The following is a 23,430-nucleotide window of genomic DNA, read 5'->3' as shown; positions in this document are numbered from 1 at the left end:
TTTGAAAGCATATTCTGAAAACAAAATACTAAAACTAATAATTGTTTTGTTTTTATTTTTTTGTGGAACATTATAGATATGGCCTATGGTAATTAAGATAAACCTATCGATGGATGTTCATCAAGCTTTGCAGCGATTTATAAATAAAATGTGAAAACAACAACTGTCTTAAATAACTGATCAGACTATTCCATAAAAAAAAAATCAAAATCAATTGTTCACCTCAAAACTTTTAAAATTTCGCATTAAAAAAAAAATCATGTGTGCAATTCACACATGGTTGAAGTGAAACCTTAAAAATCATTAACAAAATATGGAAAAAATATAACTTTTTTTTATTCCATCACTTTTTTTATATGACAACCTACAATAAATTTTATACCATCTGAAAGCTTATTGTTTCAGCTCAAAATATTTATAGTCTAAGATCCGGCCATAGGACGACCTACCCTCATCGTTATACCAGTTGAGAGTTATATTTTAGTTTAGTCTTTGGTTCCTGTGTATTTTTGAAGAATAACACCGAAACAGTGAATTTAATTGTAAAAATCTGTAATTCTTCAAAAATAAACAGGAACCAAAAACTAAGTCAAATCAAAAATTTGGCAGATACGTGTCAAGTTATTTTATTTATGCTCTCTAATAACATAAACATTATTTCAAATACCTTTCGTGCTGATTTTTGGTGAATTATTTCTCAAACATCGAATTTCACGGTTTTGACTTTTAAACGTCCATATCTCGAGTAGCAGATTTTTACATTTTTGGTTTGTATTTGTAACTTATATAATTTAACAATATCTATCGATTCCAGTATCAATCTTTTTTCTACCACTCTTTGTTAAGGATATAGCTTTTTGACCTTTGTTTAAATTTACCTCAGTTTCCCCTTCTAAAATGTCAAATTTCTAAAAATCCTGAATATTCAAATTTTTAAATTTAATTTTCTCTGACATTATTTTTTTTTACACCTCTAACACTTACCATATAAGCAGGGTGGCGTTGTCAAAAAAACTCAAAACATGAACTTTAAAGCGTGGCAACCCTATGCCTTGACAGGATGTCGCCAGGCAACCCATGTGCAAACTGTTTCTTTAGACACTACCTTTAGGAAAATATAGCTTTCAACTGGTATAATGACGTGGATAGGTCGTCCTATGACGGGATTTTTTCCTTAAATATACTGAAATACGAAAATAAGCACCTTTTCAAAAAATCCCCCCGCAAAAACGGTAATTTAAATTAAAAATTTGACAGATACATGTCAAGTTATTTTATTTTTCCTAACTTATCACATAAAAATTATTTAAAAAATCTTTCATTCTGATTTTTGGTGAATTATTTCTCAAATATCGAATTGGAGTATAATGGCTTAAAAAAGACTATATCTCGAGTTGTAGATTTTTTACATTTTTTTTTGTATGTGTGGCTTTTATATTTTTATAATATCTATCGAATCCAATTTCAATTTTATTTCTATTACCTTTTGTTTAGAAAATAGATTTTTGCCCATTTTCTAAATTTACCTTTGTTTACCCTACTCAAACTTCAAATTTTAAAAAATCCTGAAAATTAAAATTTTCAAATTAAATTTCCTATGACATAATATTTTTTTTATAACTTTGGGTTGCCATATAAGCAGGGTGGCGTATTCTAAAATAGGGAAAAATAAACTTCAAGGCCTGGCAACCCTATGCCTTGACAGGATATCGCTTGGCAATCCATGTGCAATTTATTTCCTTAGACACTACCTTTCAGAAAATATAACTCTCAACTGGTATAACGATGAGGGTAGGTCGTCCTATGGCCGGATCTCCTACTATTATATCGACCATGTCTATACAACATCTACAAAAAGAGCTAGAATTTTTTTAACCCAATTAGTTTTCATAAAAAAAGCAAAACAATCAATCTCTTTTCTGAGATTATGGTACTTATGGTGGCTGGTCATCGGCAACAAATCTTCACAGGTGTTTTGAGGTATTTTTCAAGTTTTTCAATTAAAGATTTTATAACTTGTAGAGCAAGTACCGTTATGTGTGATATATTAAATGAAAGGTAATATTATCAGCATGCGTATTAAATAAATTTGTTATGTGCTCTAGATCAAAAGATATAACGTGTTTAGAAAATGAACATATTTCCACCGTTATCTCAGAATTTTTAATATGAAACTAATCACAATCATAATTTATTTAATTACCTATCTACTGTATAAATTTCATTCATCTATCTATTAAAACAAAAAAGTTATGATCAATTGATTTTTCGTGTCGCTTTTTCGTTTCATCTTGTTTCAAATCACTACGATACTAAAGAAGTTTTCACTTAAAAAAAAAACATAAAATTATTTTTTCTTGGTTTTTCAAATTATTTAATTTGAAATATAGAAAACAAATTTCGAAGAAACCAGTTGGTTGTATTCAAGTATTTTTTAAATGTTATGTGCGATCATCATTGATGATAAAAAATAGAACGTTCGATTTCGTTACAGAATTCCATTTTTCAAGATTTATTTCAAGTCAATAAAAAAAGTTAGACTTAAATTAAAGCGACTTTACTTCAAATTTCTCTTACAAGTACAAGGAATGATGTTTGGTATAATCTGATGTTTTTCATTCAAAGGTCTTAAAACTCAAAACTTCAAGTAAAAATATTCAAAACTGCCTGAGAAGTTTCAATATAAAGACGCCATTTTGATATTTGTATATGAATTTTTTTTGTAATTGCTCTATAAAAGCTGTCCAATAACACAGAGATTTTTTGTTTTTCGTTCCAAAAATAGTTTTCAAGATTGCTTCTCAACAATGCAAAGAAGAAGATTTGAAATAAATTAAGATAGCTTCTGAGAAGAAGACACATTTTTGAGACTGATTAGTTCAAGAAGCAGGAGTTATTAGATTTTTGCATGCAGACAAATCTTTGATTTTCATATAACTTGCTTATATTTTTTTTTAAGGATATCGATAAAATTTCTTATTAAAACAAAAATCTTTTGAAATCCTTTGATTTCGCTTTAGAAAAAATACAAAATAATGTAACGCGTGGTAAAAGATTTTCCTTTTAAATCCGATTCCAAACAATTCTATCTTATTCCTTTGATGACACTACAAAGGCAAATTCGTCCAAAGACCCTTACAACTTTACTAACCTTTCCAATTCCAGGAAATGTTGCCATCATTAAAATGAGCTTCAATATCTGTTTTCAATTTACCACAGTTGGCAGACAAAATTTTAGCAAGAAATTGACTAACATTTACTGCCCAAAATTAAAGCCATCCAAATGGATCCTTAAACAAAGCACAATGTTCCAGAATTGTTTCCAAAAGATTTCAAACAACGCCCACCCTATTTAGGTATCCAACATTGTTGGATGGCATAACTCTTTCCTATACCAAACTGCAGATTAGTTTCCACAAAAGAAACCACATTTCTACACCACAACCAACCAACCAACCAAGCAACGCCAACGAACGGTTCCGTTACCACTTCTTACCTGTCTTTCTTGTTCGTCCTGTTTTTGTGAAGTGGCACTCCTTGGTGCACCATCATCTGATAGTTCTTCGCCATCGAGAGGCGTTTGTGTTGTTGGGACATCACACTCCGATGTTGGTGGAACAACACACCTTAGTGAATGCCTGTCAAAAACCAACATAGCCGGACACCGCTGCAAACGTGGATAGCCACCCTGGCATTGCCAATAACGATTGCAGGACTTTCCCAATGGAACATTTCCGTTTGCATCCTCATTGCAGAGTGCTAAGTAAATTATTTGAAAAATAGAAAGGGAAAGAGAAAGAAAGATTCTTATTGATAAAAAAAAAAAACACAGAAAAAGACCTTTAATCTAACAAGAACTTACGATGTTTTTGGCAACCATCAACATTCTCGGGCCAATCACAGCTGTGCGAAGCCTCATTGTAGAGTAATCCACCGATACAGAGCTGTTCGGCAGCCGTACCATTCCAGCATGTCCAATATCGAGTACATGATGTCTCGTGTCCAAAGATGCCATACAACCAGTCACAGTGTTCGGTGGAAATAGGCCCGTCTGGAAATGTGTTTCGCAAAATACAAAATCATAAACAATTCCAATACAATGGACAGTATTTTTGGTTCTAAATGGCAATATGCGTATCGATGGCAGTGTTCCCACTTTTTGGTTTTTTTTTTAAAATGTTTTAATGAAATTTGAATAACTACATTATAATTCTCAATCTTATCTTAATCCATTCAAAAATATTGAATAGAAAATAAAAGGGGAAGAGGAGCTTAAAGTCTATTATTTTTCAAAAATTTCAAAAATGACTCAAACAATTTTTCATTTAATTTTGGGTGAGTTATTTTGCAAATAAGGATTCTACGAGTATTTTTAAATAAGAAAATTTTTTTTTTTTTAACCCCTAGGGCCATTTTTTTTACTCGGAGTTGTACTAGATGCCGTAGATGGTTTTTTTCTTATTTCTAAAATCGACTCAACAAAAATTTATATAGTACCTACTGTTAATGATAAAATATTATTCAATTATCAAAAACCTTACTTTTGAATTTTGTTGTAAATACCATCTTTTTAAATACTTTTTTTCAGAAACGGCTCACTTATTATTATTTTTTTTTTGTTTTGAGAAAGTTCCAAGTTTTCATAAAAAAATTTCGAACTTACGAGCAAGTTTAAGATCAGCCTTAAGTTACAATTTCAGTTCAACAAAACAGAAAAACAAACAAAAAAAAATACATTTATTCAAATGATAATAGATATTTTACTGGTGTTTGAAGTAAAAGCCTCATGCCAAATTTTTTTTTACAAAAGTTTTGATAGTAGGCATGAACTTGAAAATGTGCTATTTGAATTAAAAATATTAAAGTTCCGAAGGGTTCTAAGAATAACCAAACAAAAACGTTGTGTGATTCGTTTGCTTTTGTTAAGGACTTAGCCTTAAGTCTGACCAATTAAGACCAGCCTGTCCTTAGAGTACAGTGTAATGTATAGGGATAGGATTTTCATGCACTTAAAAACGTTGGTTTGTCAGTTTTGCACAACATTCGCTTACGTTTTTGACTTTTTTCCAATTGACTTTCAGTCACTTGACTGATCCACACAGGCCTATTCCTGACATTTATTTGAATGGTGTAGTGCTTCCCAAGTGTGAAAAGTTTAAATATATGGGGTCTATGATAAATAACGAAGGTACTTGTGATGACGATATCAATCATCGCGTAAGCGTAGGGTGGATGAAGTGGCGGGAAAATTCTGCTATCTTCTGTGATCGAAAAATGCCCCCTAAGCTGAAAGGAAGGCTCTACACCGCAGTTGTGCGTCCAGCACTCACATACGGTTCACAATGTTGGACAATGTACAAAAAGTATGAGATTAAGTTAACGGCAGCTGAGATGAAGATGCTTCGCATGACAGCAGGAGTAACAAAGCTTGATAGAATTAGAAGTACAAAGATCCGAGGAAGCCTTCATGTTAAAAATACCATCTCCCAAAAAATTGAACACGACCGACTCAGTTGGTATTGCCATGTTCAAAGGAGAGATCCTGAGAACCCCGTCAAAAAAGCAATATCATATAACGTTCCAACACGAAATAAAAAGAAAGGTAGGCCTAAAAACTCCTGGTACAAGCAAATGCAAAAACACCAGCATTCAGTTGGCCTCAGAAACGGAACAATACAAAACCGGGAGGCTTGCCGCCGATTTCTGAGGTCAACCCGGCGAACCCCACAGGCGGATCACTAGTGTGAAGCAGTAACGTGGGAAGGTTATGATCCCCTCGACATCGAGATCATAACAGCGCAGAGAAAAAGGAAGTATACACCATTGATTTGACAAATCAGACTTGAAGTCCCGACAAACAATTTTGGTTCTATAAAGCTTTATAGATGCAATTGTTGCTTCTGTAAAGCATTATAAAAGCAAAATTGTTAGTAGGGGTAAGCAAACGAATTTATCAATGGCAGGCTAAAAATGAGAATAAGAACATTCTATGGCACAACATTTAGACATGCCAAAACAATCGTTTTTTTCAGCAATTATGAAGTCTAACGCTAATAAAGATCTTATTTCTCAATTCAGACAGTAATTTTAAAAGTTTGATTAATACCCTTTTCAAAACAAGAAAAATGAAGCCTTCAAAAAGACTTTTTTTCTGCACTAAAAGCCAAAAAAAAAACGGAAAACGGGTTTAATTTTCTAGGTTTTATAAAAGCAGAAGATAAGTCCTCAAGAAGTCCAGACTGGTGGTAAAGATTTAAGGACATGACACATGAACTGTACTGCACTGCACTGGGCGAATGAATCGGAGGAAATAGTGTATATCCTTTATCCACAGAGATTTAGGCTTTCTCAAAGGTAAGAATATTTATTTAAAGTGACTTGTTATTCACAATAAAGCTTCAAATATCAACTTGAACTTATGTTTATGGATAAGTTAGGTAGATGTAGATGGTTAAAATGGTCCATCGCACAGTGTGGCCGATGGTAGGAAAAGTTGGCAAAAATTATTTTTGTTCGTTTTTAGGTTTGTTATGTATAAAAATACTATAATAAAGTACAAAACTAAGACTACTCTTTTGATTCTATGACAAATTATTAAAAACGCACATAACTAAGAAGGTACCTGTTACCTTTAGCTTTGAAGTTGTTTGAGAAGGAAAATTGTTATTTAATTTTTCAATACTTTGAATTTACTGGTTTTATTATTTAAATAAGGTTTTTCTTAAAAAATATAGTTTTATCGCTCAAAGATTTTTGACCTCACTCATTATTTGGGTTAACAAAATCTTCTTAATCAAAAAATACACTGGTCAACAAAATGCAATTTTTTTTTTGTCCAGAGAACCAAAATATACTTTTCTGAAGGATTTAGGAATACTGAACTCGAATACACATTCAGAAATATTCTTTTAGCTTTCGTTTTTTTTTTTTTTAAATATTAGCGTTCTAAAATGCAAAAACAAAACACTTATTTTGAATGTTTTTGAGGTTATGCTAATTGTGGTTTATTATTTCAGCATAGTTTGACGCCGTGATCTGTTTTCCTTCATCAAAAAACTGTTTAAATCTTTCCGATCTTATTTTATGCATGAGATGAGTTTCCATTTTGTTGATCAAGACTATTTTCTTAAATTTTTAGCCAGCATGCCAACCGTACACACTCTCAGTTGTGGCTAATAGAATAATTCTGACTATGGATACAAGTTCAGAATCTCTTACACCTTCAGAAAAGTATAATTAAGTCCTTGTGTCAAAAATCTAGTTGACCGGTATTGTCAGCACTGCCGGAATCTGAGAAATATTTGCAAAAAAATGGTTATTTTTAGATAACTTCACATAGTGTTTACTCAAAAAGGGGCAAACATTTGCAACATTTTTTTAATTGACACGAAAGATGACACTCGTGAATAAATGGACACCAAAAACAAAGCGCCACTTTACATCGTTATGAAATTTTACTCAAGAAATTTGTATGATGCACACAAAACACGAATGATCTTAAAGACACAGAATTCGAAAAATTATTTCAAACAAACTACACACTCATAACTCAAAAGAAAAATGAGAATCTAAAGCTTTTCTTTTGTTTGTTATTCCATAGTTATTTCAAATTTTTATCTTTTGTTTTAACGAAATAGCCTTAAAACTTGAAACACCCACGGGAGCATAAAAAAGTTAAATAACGAATAATTTCGTCAATGGTGACATTTTAAAGTGGAGTTACTCTCCCCGTTAGGCTAAAATCGTGGAATAAAAACCGGTTTTGTGCATCCTATTAATCCTTCTAATTAAAGTAAATTTATAATTGGCAATTTCGGTACAAATTAAAAATAGCTATTTTGGCCAGCTTTTGATACCATTGGCCACACTGTGCATCGGGAAAAGTTACTTTACAACCAAAAGAGAAAAATTATTTTGGGTTAAAATTTAATTGTGAAATGGTAACTAAAAGCATTATTGATCTTTTAAATAACATTTAACAAGTAATAACGCCTACATAAAAAAAAATGTTATGTTCAACGAACTAGACTGACTTAGGGTTATCTATTTCGATTAATGAGTCTGAATCCGAGGTCTGTTTGGCAGGTCCTCGTTTTGAGTGAAGTTCAACATATCATTAAAAATGGAAAGATTGCTCATGTTTTCACTTTGGTGATTTTTTTTAACTCACTCAAAACCTTAACTTTTACGTCTCAAACGGACCTCTAATTTAGATTTACAGATACAAATACATAGCCCTAGGTAAGCCTGGTCAAACATACAGATAACATTTTTTTTTGTGCTTGCCAGGAGTGGTCCACTCGTAGCGACAAAAAAGTTCTGTGTACATTTGACAAGATCTATTTATGGTTATGAGTTTAAAAGCTCTGAATCGGAATCCCAGGTCTGTTTGATCCGTAAAGATTCAGGTGAACTTCAAAAAATTTTTTTAGTGGTATTTTACACGGGTTGGGGTCAAAATTCTGCCGGGGTCAAAATTCTTTTGTCAAAATTCTGCTTTCAAAATTCTGCTTTACAAAATTCTGCTTTCAAAATTCTGCTTTTCAAAGTTCTGTTTTTCAAAATTCTGTTTTTCAAAATTCTGCTTTTCAAAATTCTGTTTTTCAAAATTCAGCAAAAAATTAATTTTTTAATTTTTTGCAAAATTCTGTAAAATCATCTTCTTGATAAATTGTCTGCTTATTTTATTACTTACCTACATAATTTGTCATTCTTTGAATGCATATTAATTTTTGCTTTACCTAATACTAAACATTTCCGAAAATAATTCAAATTTTTTTTAATAAAGATGAATAATCAAAAATTTGAATAAGAAAAGGAATATTTTGTATCAAACAACATCGGTTCCAATAAATTATAGATTTTATTCGAAAGAAAGTCAGTCTATGCATTTTAAAAATATTTCCGACACTTAAACAAAAAAAATTAGGAAAGTACCAATGTTTAATTACATTAATGAGGTGTATTTTTCTTTAGTCAGCACATATGCTATACAAAAAAAAAAACAGAATTGGCAGAATTTTTTTGTTTCAGTATAATGCTGGCAGAATTTTGAAAAGCAGAATTTTAAAAAGCAGAATAGAAAAAAAGCAGAATTTTGAAAAACAGAATTTTCGTTAAAAAAGCAGAATTTTGAAAAGCAGAATTTTGAAGCCAGAATTTTGACCCGATCCCATTTTACACTTGACTCAAAATCAAAACCAAAACCTCAAAGAGGTATATGGACCTTGGATTTAGATTCACTAAACTAGACTTATCTATTACGTTTCTAAAGTTACTTTTTTGTGTGCCGGTGTAATTAAGTTTAAAAAAAAAAAAAAAACGTTACATATGTGTAACGTTCACACGCCACATTGACCCGAAATTCTTTTAATATGTTTCTTGAATGGGCTGAAAAAAATACCACAAAAATCAATTTAGTGAAACAATTTTTTAATGGTTTTTAATGCTTTAACCGTTTAAAAGATATTCGTATCCAAATCGCAATGCATACGGGTCATAAGAAAGCTATTGAAATCAGTGGCCATTGGTTTGGATACGAATAACTTCTAAACGGTCAAAGCAATCAATTTGACGCCAAGGAATTTTTTGTAGAACGTTCAAGCTCTTACAAGAATACATCTTGCTAACTTGATAATAATGAACTTTCAGTGAATTAGAAAATTTTGAAAAGTAAAAAATATATTTCTTTTAACTTTGACCTCAAATATCTTTAGAATGGTTAGATTAATGAAAAAAGTTAATATGACCTTTTTTGTGGAGCAATGAATTTGCGCGGTTGATTATAATAATTTTTCAATTTTTTACAAAATTAAGAACAAAAAACGAATTTTTAAAGATTTTCTCGATTTTTGGACCTCAAATATCTATTAAACGGTTAGATAAACGAAAAAAGTGTCGAAGGCCTTTTTTGTAGCGCGTTCAATTTCCTACAGGAATATGAAAAGAAATTTGCCAAAAAGTCAATTAACAAAAAAATGATTTTTGTTTAGTAGAAGCTTGATGTAAAAATGGAAAATTGCAAAGCGGAGGACCTTCCCATTAATACAAAGAGCTCATATTTGGTGTGTATATTCAAGAGGTGTCTAGCAATCGATTTTTCGGAGTACCAAATCAAAAAAAAAGAATTTCGTTTTTTTGACCCACCCTACTCACTTGCCTACATTAGGTTTTTAAGATTTTTTCATTAATATTTAAAAAAAAAAAAAAACAAAAACATTTTAGAAACTAATCATTTCAAAATTAAAACATTCAAAGACATATTGTTTTAAAGTGGGAACCATGTTAAAATCAAACCCATCTTATTGTGCGTAGAGGTACCTACACTCTATGAGTGTATTGCCCGAACGATGTGGTCACATCTGGTGCTAAATAGAAATTCAAATAGAATAACTAGTAGATACTCACTTGCCAACTGCTTGCCCTCACAGTAGTTTGCCCTCCATGGATAGTCGCACCCTTCGGTAACGCCACGATTTTTACCAGCAAACACCAGCCCATTGGGACAATCATAGAGTTCGGGCTGATTGCTGACACATTCCCAATATCTGTCGCAATAGACTTCGTCACTGACAACACGTTGTTTTATCTTGCATGGATCCTCTTGGTTGCCCTTCAGCTGCTGTTGCTGCTGCTGTTGTTGTTGTCCATTGCATCCATTCGAGAAGAACACTGTAAAAGAGGATTTTTGTAAATTGAAAATGCAATTGGGGATTAGATTTTGCAAGAAGGAGAGAAGCATTATTGGGATAAATTTTGAAATTTGCCTTTGAAAATTGGGCAGTTTAGTGCAATATTGACATGCAATTAAGTACCCCAAAGAGAGAAAGGGTTTGGGTATATTTGTGTATTGGTATAGGCTTTCTTTATATTTATACTATGTAGGTGTTGGTCTGTTGGTGTTATATTGTGTATTTGACTGGAGAGTAAAAACTTTAACATGAACTTTTGATCAAAGAGAAATAGCTTCAATGGATTTTACACAGAATTAGAGTATATCAAAAGGAATTATTGACCAAAGATACAATTTGCCAGTCTAATCAACTTGGTTTACTGGAAATTTGTAACTTGGAACTTTCAATTAAAATCGAGAAAGAGAAAAGACAAAGGAATTGTCAGTTCAATGAGCTGTTATTATAGAATTTGATTGTTGGAGACACAACATGTTGACTTTATTGGTTGGCATAACCCATAAAAATATATAGAAGATCAATTTTAGGATCTAAATTGGTTTTCTTTGTTATTATAACATTTAATCGAAAGTTAAGGAGAAAATGACTAGATCAATTCTTTGAAAAAATAAGTATTTAACACGGAAGTTTCTTTTAAAAATTGTTTAAATAAAAAATTTGAGAAAGTTGAATAGGAACACAGATGTACCTATTGTTTTGATAAAAGCGTTTGATTCCTCTCAATATCATTATTTTTCGGAAAAATTGAAAAGTGCAACAACTATTTTTATATTTCAAAATTTTGACCTTAAGAGCCCCCTCACACTACAGACTTTCTATCGGCCGATAGTTTAGTCGGGTTGGGCTCCTAGTGTGCGCACAGGCAGCCGACTAAACAGTCGGGTCGCTAGGAAACATTTTAGTTTGAAGGCAATTGTGAAGCAAAACAAACTTTTTTTTTCGATCAAACAAACTTTTTGATCGGCCGATACTTAATCGTTGTAGTGTGCGCACTCTCATATATTTTTATTCTGATTAAGAGACCGACTAAACTGTCGGCCGATAGAAAGTTTGTAGTGTGCGGGGGCTCTAAATCCATAGGGTTTATTTTTAAATCAAAATCGTTAAAGTCGTTTTTTGGAAAAAAAAAATAAACTTTTACATTTTGGTCATACAGGCAGGTACTAAAAAATCAATTTCCCCTTTTGTAAAAATAATATTTGTTATTATGTTATTGATTGACAAGTGAACCTAGCCTCTTTTTCTTTATTGTTATTTTTGAAATCTTATTCCTAATTTTATCTGGAATATTAGAATTTTTTGAGTTTAAAATCGTTTTTGAACTAGTCTCCCTTTTTGCTCTTTTTCTTAAAACGTTTTTATTTGTTGTTGTTCCAAATTTTAAAAGTTGTTCTTTACAAGTTCAATATTTTGATAGTAAGTGACAAAAAACAAAAATAGGTAACTACCTATAGCACCCCTATTTTTGATTTTTGTATTTATTTTTTCAACTTTAAAAATGTGTCCTTATAATTGTTCCAAAAGAAAAATATGTTGAAAAATTTGTATCTATAAAAATATAACTTTGATTTTTTTTTTTTTAAAGAACTACAAAAAAATACTTTTCGGATTTTTTTTTTTCTAAAATGTGTTCATGATTCGAATATTTAACAGTATTTAAGGTAATTTACTGTAATTAAGTAAGCACTTATTTTGTTTTCAAAATACAATTCTTTCATTATCATTCTTTAGAGCCCAAAAATCCATTCCAATGAAAAGATTCATCACTTAACGGAAAATTGCATTATCATTTTAACGAAAAAAAATTGTTATTCACAAAAACTTTTCGTAAAATTATAACTTATTTTCATAAACTCAAAACTTCCTCATAATATAAAGGTTTTCATTAATAAATGTAAAATTTCAACTGTTTTATCAAAAACTGCATAGCTCTATTACCTAAATAAAATTTACATAGGTACATTTTTCCTAATATGACGAAATGTTAATTTAAAGAAAAAATACTTTGACTTCTTTATTTTTTCATTAAACATGTAGTCTATTGAATAGACCCTTTTGGATGGAACAAATTCGTTCAAGAGTTTTTATTGCTGATTATGATTCCTTGGCATACAAGAATACTCCAGCCAAAAGTGCTACTAAATCCATTGGTGCATTTCTGAGAAAACGGCAACACTGGTCGGTTTTCAGTTTTTTTGATTTAACTCGAAAACCAAGCCTGACTTTGAAATTGTTCAAAGACACTTTTCATAGCAAATTAAATTTTCTGTCAAGTTAAGATGGTTAAAAAATTTTAAAAATTATTTTTGACTAAAATTCTAACCTAAAATCAAAGAAAAAAAAGTTAAAAAATTGACAATTTTATTTTTTTTTACTAAATCAAGGGGCATTTTGTGTATGTAGCCGAGACGTCCAAACTTTGTACTAATGAAATAAAGTAGAGGTAAAATCCTTTGATAATATGCAATTTTTAATTTTTTTTGTCAAGAAACAACTTAAATGTACCTATTCAAAAACTAGCACTTTTTCTAAATTTTTGACTTTTTTAGTGAAAAGCAAGTTTTTAAAACTCGATAAAATCCTATTAATTGGTAACTTTTAGACTTTTAAAGTAAACATACTTCGAGGGATTGATTTAATATAAACTAAATATGACAAACAAAAAAATTTATTTGCATCCTTATGGCCTTTTGTGCAATTTTGTGTATGTGCATTTTTATAAATTCGGGTCGAATGGATGGACGGAGAGCCATTAGCTTTGGTCTATTGCATAGAAGAACATTTAATACCAACTCTTTTACTGTTTTCAATGGCCTGAAAAACAATTCTTGTTATTTTCTCACTTTTGACTAGTAGAATGTGAACTTCGACGTTAGATGGCTTATACATTATGTTGGTTACAGTTTAGATAAAGGGCTCATTTTATAGATAATCAAAAGTGCTATAATTCATTCTTGAAGAAAATCCCAAACAAATCAAAAGTTCTTCAGATATTTGAAAAAATATCATATTGTCTTAACCTTGCGAGAAGAATTTGGACTTTGACCGACTATAAAATTGAATTTAACTAACTCACGGAATTCATTTGTATATCATTTTTTAGATAATTTAATTGATAATAAGTTTATCCTCGGACATTTTTGGTTTAAATGAGTAAAAATGGAGTTATAAAATAAAAACGGCACCGACCTCTTTTCCAAGATGGCGGCTGTTCCCGATATCTTATCATCCCAAAAAATTCATTCAGGACATTCACCTAAACACGTTCCATGAAAAAAATTTGTCCCGCGAAAAGTGCAATTTGATTTACTAATTTGCCTGAGCTATTTTGTTTCAAACTCATTACAGTATTTTTTTCGTTTTTCAAGAGAAACTTTTCGTTGGTCGCGGATTTTACAAGAATTGTTTTTCAGGCCATTGAAAACAGTAAAAGAGTTGGTATTAAATGTTCTTCTATGCAATAGACCAAAGCTAATGGCTCTCCGTCCATCCATTCGACCCGAATTTATAAAAATGCACATACACAAAATTGCACAAAAGGCCATAAGGATGCAAATAAATTTTTTTGTTTGTCATATTTAGTTTATATTAAATCAATCCCTCGAAGTATGTTTACTTTAAAAGTCTAAAAGTTACCAATTAATAGGATTTTATCGAGTTTTAAAAACTTGCTTTTCACTAAAAAAGTCAAAAATTTAGAAAAAGTGCTAGTTTTTGAATAGGTACATTTAAGTTGTTTCTTGACAAAAAAAATTAAAAATTGCATATTATCAAAGGATTTTACCTCTACTTTATTTCATTAGTACAAAGTTTGGACGTCTCGGCTACATACACAAAATGCCCCTTGATTTAGTAAAAAAAAATAAAATTGTCAATTTTTTAACTTTTTTTTCTTTGATTTTAGGTTAGAATTTTAGTCAAAAATAATTTTTAAAATTTTTTAACCATCTTAACTTGACAGAAAATTTAATTTGCTATGAAAAGTGTCTTTGAACAATTTCAAAGTCAGGCTTGGTTTTCGAGTTAAATCAAAAAAACTGAAAACCGACCAGTGTTGCCGTTTTCTCAGAAATGCACCAATGGATTTAGTAGCACTTTTGGCTGGAGTATTCTTGTATGCCAAGGAACCATAATCGCCAATAAAAAGTCTTGAACGAATTTGTTCTATTTTTGCTCTGGAGCTCGGGTCTATTAAATAGACTAATGTGTAATTATAGCAAATTAATTCAATAATCACTTAAAAATGAAAATTTCCGATTTCGAAGAAAATACATTCGTTATTTTTAATAATCGAGTGAGAAAAAAATAATATTTGATATTTGATTGATGAGAATAAAATTATCCCCCTTTTTTGATTATTGTTATTTTTGAAAGATGATTCATGTTGTTCCCGATTTCTTTCGTGGCTTAGCCTCCTTTATTGAATATGAAATTTTTGAAAATTATAGCAGGTTTTAAAAGTTATTCGTGAGAAGATTCCACATTTTTGAATCCCTAAATTTAATATTTCTATAGTTAAGGACAAAAACAAAAAAAAATTTACTCTCCCTTTTTTAAGATTTTATATTTTTTTTTTGGATTTTTAAAAGTGTTTTAACGAAGTTGTTCATTGTGGAACATTTAATTCTCTTAAGCCAAACAGCTAAAAACACAAAGAATTACAGCTATTAAAAAAAAAAAACTATTTTAGTATAATTTTTTCCCCACTTTTACACCCTTTTAAAATCTGAATTCAAAAAATAAGAACAGCTTGATTCTCTGATAAATTTAAGGGTAAGAAACAAAAAAATAGTTCTAATAGAATACTTTCAAAAGCGGGCCGGCGAAAGCATATTTTTAAGAAATTTTTCACGTGAAAAGTTAGTACAAAAGAAGCGAAAGTCCGTTTAAGACGAGCCCTAAAAGAACCTAGAATCTTTGGAATTCGAAAGGGGGAGGCCAAAAATCTCTTTTAGGGTCAAAATTCTTTTTTCAAAATTGGGATTTCAAAATTCTGCTTTCCAGTTCTGTTTTTCAAAAAAATTCTTTTTTTTTTCGAAATTTTGAGTTTCATAATTCTACTTATAAATAAGTTTTCAAAATTACCCAATCTTTAAGACTGATGCAGTAGATTTTGCTGCCGTAAGCCGTTCTAAAAATGAACACCTGTTAATCAAGGAATCTTTACTTAATTTTTCCATTTCCAGTACCTAAAAGATTTTGCTAATGATGTTGGCACTGCAAAGGTTCAGTAAATAAGATTTTTAAAGAGATTGGTAATGACGAAAAGATTGTAATTTTTATAATTTCGAAAGATTTGGCCATTTTTTCCAAATTATAACAAATTCTGATCAAAATTAGAAATATACAGTTAAGTTTTGGTAATATTACATATTTTGCAATTTTATTACAAATTTCTTAGAAGTCACTCAATTACTTCCATATCAAATCTCATCACAAAAATCATACATTCAAAGTGTTTCATTTAAAGAAACACCAAAAAAAAAATCCAAATTTCTGTTTGGTAAGAATCAACAGCACATAACACTTACAAAAATGTTACCAACAAAACTGCTTGATTATACTAATCACCTATCTGTTTTTCCATATAAATTCAAATCCAATGACGAAACAAAAACATTTCCTCAGAAAAAAAAAAAAAATATCCATGGGTCACATAAATATTCCTTTTCAATGTCCTTCAAGCATTAAACCATAAAAATACGACATAGAAAAATCAAATTATCTTGATTCCTTTTTACGCAAAAATAATGACCAAGTGATAAATGGAAATGTGCTCAGGAGCAAATCTCCATCTGAGCGACTAAATTAAATCACCACACAAGCACAGACCAATAATAATAATAAAAATAGAGACGAAAAAAAAAATACCTAACGAAACTCTCTTGACCCTAAATATAATCTTTTGTGAGTATATTTCCACACAAGGTAGAGAGTAGAGGTACATTTAAAGACCACTATATCGAAGGGGCGACATCACAGCAATGGCATTTGGAGTCCATGCACGGTATACTTCATCCAATTTACACCGCAACAATGGAATAGGGGTAATGCGGGTGGCAATGGTAAACCCCTTTTTACGGACTTAAGTCGTTCACATAAATTCCGATTTTTTTCTTCGCCACATTAAACTAAGTTATAGCTAAACCGTTTTCCAGAAATGTGTTGTGTGCGTCTCCTCTTCCTTGAAAGCTATTTCACAATCTGTATCTACGTGTGACACATACAAGACACTATACCCCAAGTTATTCCTCTAAACCGAGAGAGAGAGATGGATTGAAGACCAAACGGGTAATTAAGTTACCCATCCACATACACAAGGTCTACAGTCTTTTACCTTCATATTTTCAATGCTCTTCTAAGAATGAAATTATCCCCTGAAAGCGGATCACATAAACCCGGATAGAAAGTATAAGGACTCACGTCACACAAGACACAAACATGTTTGCCAGGAATCACCTTTTGTTTCGGGGAGTAAAGGTCCAGTGTTTTTTTTTGGTCCAAAGCTACCGTGTATAGGAAATACAGTCACCCTTAGTTTTATATACGATTCTTGAATTAAGTTACCATTCTTGACTATCCCATAAAGCATCACATATACAAAAGAAATCAACAGAGAGGTGGACACATTTTTGAAGGTCCTTCATTCAGACACGATGACCAACCGGTGACGATGACGACAAAAAAGTGTATTTGTGTGTTTGTGTGTAGTATCCATGAACTTCAAGCTGTGCTAATGTCTTGTCGACAATCTTATAGCTTTAGCCCCCTTTTCTATCAGCTTTAACCTTGTTTTAGATTTTTGTTGGTATGTCTACCAACATACAGAAATTTTTTCATCTGTCCTTCTTTTTTTTTTGCTAGGATACAAAGCTGCTATAAAAGGATACCATTGTTTTGGATCATACCATTGTTTATGAGGTTTTCCGTGAAAACACAGAATCTAACACCAAAAAGCTGTATGATGCTGATGTTAGGGTAACACAAAAAAAAAAAGATGAAACCTTCTTTATATTCTCAAACTATTTTTTTGTGTGTTATCTTTTGCTTTTGGGATCCTTTTATACGTGATATACTCGTATATAAAATTGGGATTAACTTCTTTATTGTATGATTCGGCTTCAACAATTATTTTTGTCAGAGTCTAGTAGTAGTAGCTTTTGCAAAAAGGGTTCGTCGAAATTGATAGGGTATATAGAAATTCTTATAAAGCATTTAACAGTGTATAAAAGAAAAGTGCAAAACTACATAAAAGATAATCTTTACTATTTATTGCTTGATTATTTTTTGATTCGTGAAAAAAAGCTACATAAAAGAAAATGGTGTTAAATTAAACATTAACTGTGTTAGGAAAATTTAGTTCTGTTTTGATGGTTTTTAAATGAATTGATTGATATTTTAGTTGGATTATGGAAACAACAAACAATTACATTTGGGTATTATTTCAATATAAAATATTAAATTTAAAGATTAAACTTTCAAAGCCTAATCCGAGAGCCAGGTAGATTTTTTTACTTGCGATATAGGTACTATATATCAAGTTATGCATTCGTACAAAAAAAAAAAGTTGAGATAACATTTTTCCATGACATTACGATGGTAGACAATGCCAAAAAAGTGGGTCCCGGAAGTCCGTCTGTCTGTCTGTCTGTCTGTATAAGGAACTAGAGCCTAAACGGATGGACCGATTGATGTCAAACCTGGTATGCAGCGTTATTTGGCGACTCTCCAGAGGGGTTTTTGGAATTAATTTTTTTGGACCAAAAATAACGGTACTTGTCATATACCGATTTTAGTAAAATTGAAATATTTCAAAAACGGCTCTAACGATTTTGTTTAAAAAATTCAAGTGTTAGTTTAAAGTTAAGGTCTATCTTCTAATAAAAAAAATTTTTTTTGGAAATCATTATTAACGGTACCTGCCATAGAACCGTTTTTTTTTAAATCCGATTATCTCCGAAAGTGCTTATTCGATTTCAACGAAACTTTTTGTGAAGAAGCATTTATATAATTTTAATATAAGCCAAAAATAAAATTTTTGAAAAAAATAATTTTTGGATTTTTAAAAATATTTTGAAAATTTTTTTTTGAAAAATCAAATTTTCGAAAACGGGACATTTAATTTTTTTGAAATTTTGTTTTTAGATGTTGATTAGTGATTTCTACAAAATGGCATACCAATTTTATTTTTAAACTTTTTTTCCAAAAAATTATTTATAAAAAATTAGTTTTTTAAAAAACGGCTCTAACGATTTTGAAAAATTTTTTTCTAAAAATGCATGTTAATATATCAATCAAAACTGCATACTTGTTTTGGAGGGCAATTTAATTTCAGATTTTATTTTATTTTTTTTTTTTTAACGAATTTTATTTTTTTTTCTAAATTTCTATATAAAAAGTCTTAAAAATTTAAGCAACTTTAACTCTAAGAGCAAGTTCGTGCGACCCCAGTCGTGCATTTTATTTGTCTAGAACGCCTGGGCGATACTTATTTAATGTTTCATCATAAAATGAAGTTCCTGAAAAGTCAACGGTACTTAATCATATCCTCCCGAAGTGCACATATTTTAAACCTTTCTGAAAAAAAAAAAAATTACAATTGAACAAAGTTTCAAGAAAATTCTATCTACTTATAAAATTTTCCTTTATTTTTAAATAAAGATAAGATAAAGATTAAGAATTAAGAATTTTTGTACAAATATTTTTGTTCAAATCGGTCAAATTGTTTACGATAATGTCAAAAATAAAAAAAAAAAAAAAAATGGTTTTATGGTAGGTACTTTAAAAACTGTTGAATATTTTTTTAATTTAAAAAGTAGAATGTTTGAGTTCTTTAATTTTCGTATTGTTTTTAATCATTAGAGCCGTTTTGGAAAATAACAATATTTTTTATTTTCGTGATATTGTACATACATACCATTAATTTTGATCTTTAAAAAGAGGTTGTCTGTAAAGCCGGTTTACGGACGATGATTTACGTGATAACGTCGTCAGAAAACAGGTTGTGTGCTTTTGTTTAAAATGAGTCAATTGAAGCGTTTACTTATTTCAAAAAATCATAATTTACAAGAAAAAGCTAAAAAAAAATACCTTTTTTTATTTTTTATAAATTTTTTTATTTTAAAAGCTTACAAAAAAAAAAAGCAATTTAAAAGCCAAGTATTTCTTCTTAAGAATAAAACCATTTTTAAATTTTTATGCGCAAAAAGTATAAAAATAATTTATTGAAAACAATCATTTTCATCAAAAAAAAAAGCAACAAAAAAACATGAATTTTTATCTTCTCACGTCATTAATTCCATTTTTTTTTTGTCTTAACAACCAATAAAAAAATTTATACCATCTGAAAGCTTATTGTCTTAGCTCAAAATATATAGGTATATCGATCAGGTCTATGAGACATTTACAAAAAGAGCTAGAATTTTTTGGACTCGATCAAATTTCATTAAAAAAAGCAAAAAAAAAGCATTTATTTTTATGTTCTCAGGCTATGGAATCAATTTTTTTGTTTGACAACCTATAAAAAATATATACCATGTGAAAGCTTATTATTTCACCTTTCATATGACTAATCAATCTCATTTCAAAGATGCCTACAAGAGAAGTTAGAATTTTCAACCATGTCGAATTTCCAAAATGAGATTACGGTACTTCCCACACTGGTGGCTGTTCGGGGGGGCAACAGATCTCCACTGGTGTTTTGAGGTTTTTCGCAAGTTTCTTGATTTAACATTGTGTAGCTTGTAGTTAGTCTACCGTTATGTGTAATATACCAAATGAAAGGTAATTGTATCAGGATGCTCATAAAAGTTTAATAAAATTTCTATCTGCTCTTGGTCAAAAGTTATAACCTGTTGAATTCAAAAATTTTATTTTACCGTTATCTCAAAATTATGTTTTCGAAAATAATTGAAACTTCGCACACGTTTAGACGTGGTCATGGTCTATCTAATTACTCCATATACTTTATTCTTGTATCTATTAAAGAAAAAAAGATAAAAATAAAAAACGATGAAAATCGGTTAAAAATGGTCAAAAAACGTGTTTTTTAAAAACTTGCTTCTTCCGTTATTCAGTCAAAACTCACTAAACGATTCCAATATTTTGCACATGTATTCATAAAGCCAAAACATACATTACCTGTAAGTTTGAAATTTTTTGAACACTCCGAGAAAAAGCTAAAAATCAAAAACTACCCAAAAATACCCCTTAAAAACAAGTTGTTTTTCAAAAATTCATATTTCGAAACGCAAAGTGTTGAAAAAAATCCGTATTAGACCCCTAATTTTTTTTTTCTCATCTTTCACCTGGCAACTTTAGGTTTTTTTTTTTTTGTTGTGATTATTTTCTCGAAAACGGATTGGATTTGAAAATTTTTTTTTTTTTCGAAAATCATTACAAACTCAATTACTTGTATAGGTACAGTTTTAATATTAATAAAAATTAGAATTAAAAAAAAAAAATAATTTTCAAAAAAAAACTTATCAAATAGCTATTAGAAAACGGGAGATTGCATTTTTTTTTAATTTTTTGTTTGAGGTGCTCATGCATGCTCATTAAATTGCTACAACTACGCATACCAACTTAATTTGATTTCTGTTTTTTTTTTGAAATTGTTAATCAAAGTATGTATTAAAATAGTCTTTGAGCAATGTGATAAATTTACATTTTTTGTATACGAAATGCTAAAATGAAATTACAATAAATCAATCCTTATTACAAACAAAAAATAAAATTAAAACGAACTCAATTTAAAATGAACAACCTTTTTAACACATGATATAACCTGTAGTGTCATTTTCCGGAAGCAAACATTTGTGACTCAATACTTTTGTTTGTATTCAAAGTTAAATTAAACTAGATCTAATTTGATTTGATAATAATTTCTCATTTTCCTTTAGTATCCTTGTTTGATTTTGATTAGAATTTTCCTATTAGTGATTTTATTGGCATGATAGTGTTCTTTTTAGATTGCTTAAATTTTGTACTCAGGTTTTGTAATAGTCCTACTGTGGTCGAAATAGGATGACTTTTTGATGAAATCGATGACAATGACAATAATCTGTGATAGGATGAAATTATAAAAAAAAATATACTCTTGCTTCTATGGACTTTAGTTTTAAGTACAAGAGCATGAATGAAGATGACGATGAGAAAGGAGACTATAATACGACATATAGGGCGGCAGCATCTCAGATGGCTGGGAGAATATATCCATTAATCACCCGCAGTGCCGAAGGGACTCAAAATTTGCATTTTATACAATTTATGAGGCTCACGTGACTTTGCTAGATTTTCTTATTTATACTGCCAATTGGAGCGTTTGCATACTTTCGTCGTGCCGTTTACTTCGCGTTTCTTAAAATACACTCCAAATCTTTGGATTAGGGATTTATTTTTTTGAAAACTTAATTGATTTATATTTTATTTTGACTTAAGAAAAACTATTTAAAAGGAAATGGTAACGGAGTTACGAATACCAGAGTTATGCGCGACAGAGTTACGTGCGTCAAAGTTACGCAAAACCGAAGTTACGAAAAACAGAAGTTATGAAAGACCGAAGTTATGAAAGACCGAAGTTACGAAAAACCGAAGTTATGAAAAAACATAATTATGAACTCTAAAGCTATGAAACGATGTTTTAGTGTTGGCAACCATTAAGATGAACGATATACGGCAGGAACGTATCAAAAAGCTTGAGCGTATAGGTTGAGTCAAGGCAAGAAGATTTTCTAAAAAAAATTACTTAATTTGGAAAAAAAATATTAAAAATCAACGGTTACACCATTAACATCGTACTGTACTTTTTTGTAAAGCCAAAGACTTGTTCTTGTATCTTGTTTCTAAATAAATCTGTTTAATGAAACAGTTTTTGAAAAATTAATTTCCAAAAAAAATATATGGCTTTTTTGAAAAAAAGTAGTTTTAGTTTTTTTTCTTAATTTATCGAAAACGACAAGACGTTTTTGGATATAGTTTTCAGTTTTCAATAAAAACAAATCAAAATATTAAATTATATAACTTAAATTTGCACCTAATTACATAAAATTTTGAAAGATATAAGTTCGAAATTTATTTTTTGACTGTTTTTCAAAATTTTGATTTTGAAAACTAATTTTTCAAAAACTAGTCAATTAAACAGCTATATTTAAAAACATGTTAAAAGATATAGCTTTTAGCTTTACAAGAACGTACAGTACGTTACTTTTGGTGTAACCTTTGAGTTTAAATAATTCTTTATCCAAATTAAGTAATTTTTTTTAGAAAATCCCCCCTCCCGGCTAAACGGAGGGGGATAGATACCCCCGTTCCATAAAATTTTTTTCTTGCCTTCACTCAACCTATACGCTCTTGCTTTTTGGTACGTTCTTCCCGTTATCGTTCATCTTAATGGTTGCCAACCCTAAAACATCGTTTCATAGCTTTGGAGTTCATAACTCTGGTTTTTCATAACTTCGGTTTTTCGTAACTTCGGTCTTTCATAACTTCGGTCTTTAATAACTTGGGGTTTTCGTAACTTCGTTTTGCGTAACTTTGACGCGCGTAACTTTGTCGCGCATAACTTTTTTATTCGTCGGTTTCCCATTTAAAAGGATACAATTTTACAATTCTAGGTTGCAGATAGTTGTCAGTCATATTCTTTATTGACTTTTTTAGAATTAGACCCTAAAAAGTTTTCAAAAATTAAAAAAGAAAATGATCATAATCAAAAGACACCAAATGTATAGCAGGAAATTGG

At 30.2% G+C, this 23,430-nt stretch overlaps 1 protein-coding gene across 2 annotated transcripts in view; it reads right to left on the bottom strand.

Moving 5' to 3' along the window:
* The window catches only part of LOC129908609 (protein obstructor-E-like), a 125,140-nt gene that overhangs the window by 6,923 nt on the left and 94,787 nt on the right, over positions 1-23,430 (bottom strand). For both annotated transcript variants that reach the window (XM_055985235.1, XM_055985234.1), the window contains 3 exons: positions 10,408-10,671; positions 3,863-4,051; positions 3,497-3,759 (listed from right to left, as the gene is read on the bottom strand). In XM_055985235.1, coding sequence (XP_055841210.1) covers positions 3,497-3,759; positions 3,863-4,051; positions 10,408-10,671 — 716 coding nt within the window. The remainder of the gene's footprint in view (positions 1-3,496; positions 3,760-3,862; positions 4,052-10,407; positions 10,672-23,430) is intronic.

Source organism: Episyrphus balteatus, chromosome 2 (genome assembly GCF_945859705.1).
Source record: "Episyrphus balteatus chromosome 2, idEpiBalt1.1, whole genome shotgun sequence".
In the NCBI taxonomy this organism is placed as follows: domain Eukaryota; kingdom Metazoa; phylum Arthropoda; class Insecta; order Diptera; family Syrphidae; genus Episyrphus; species Episyrphus balteatus.
The sequence above is the reverse complement of the archived record's forward strand: the minus strand, read 5'-3'. Positions and strand labels throughout refer to the sequence as shown.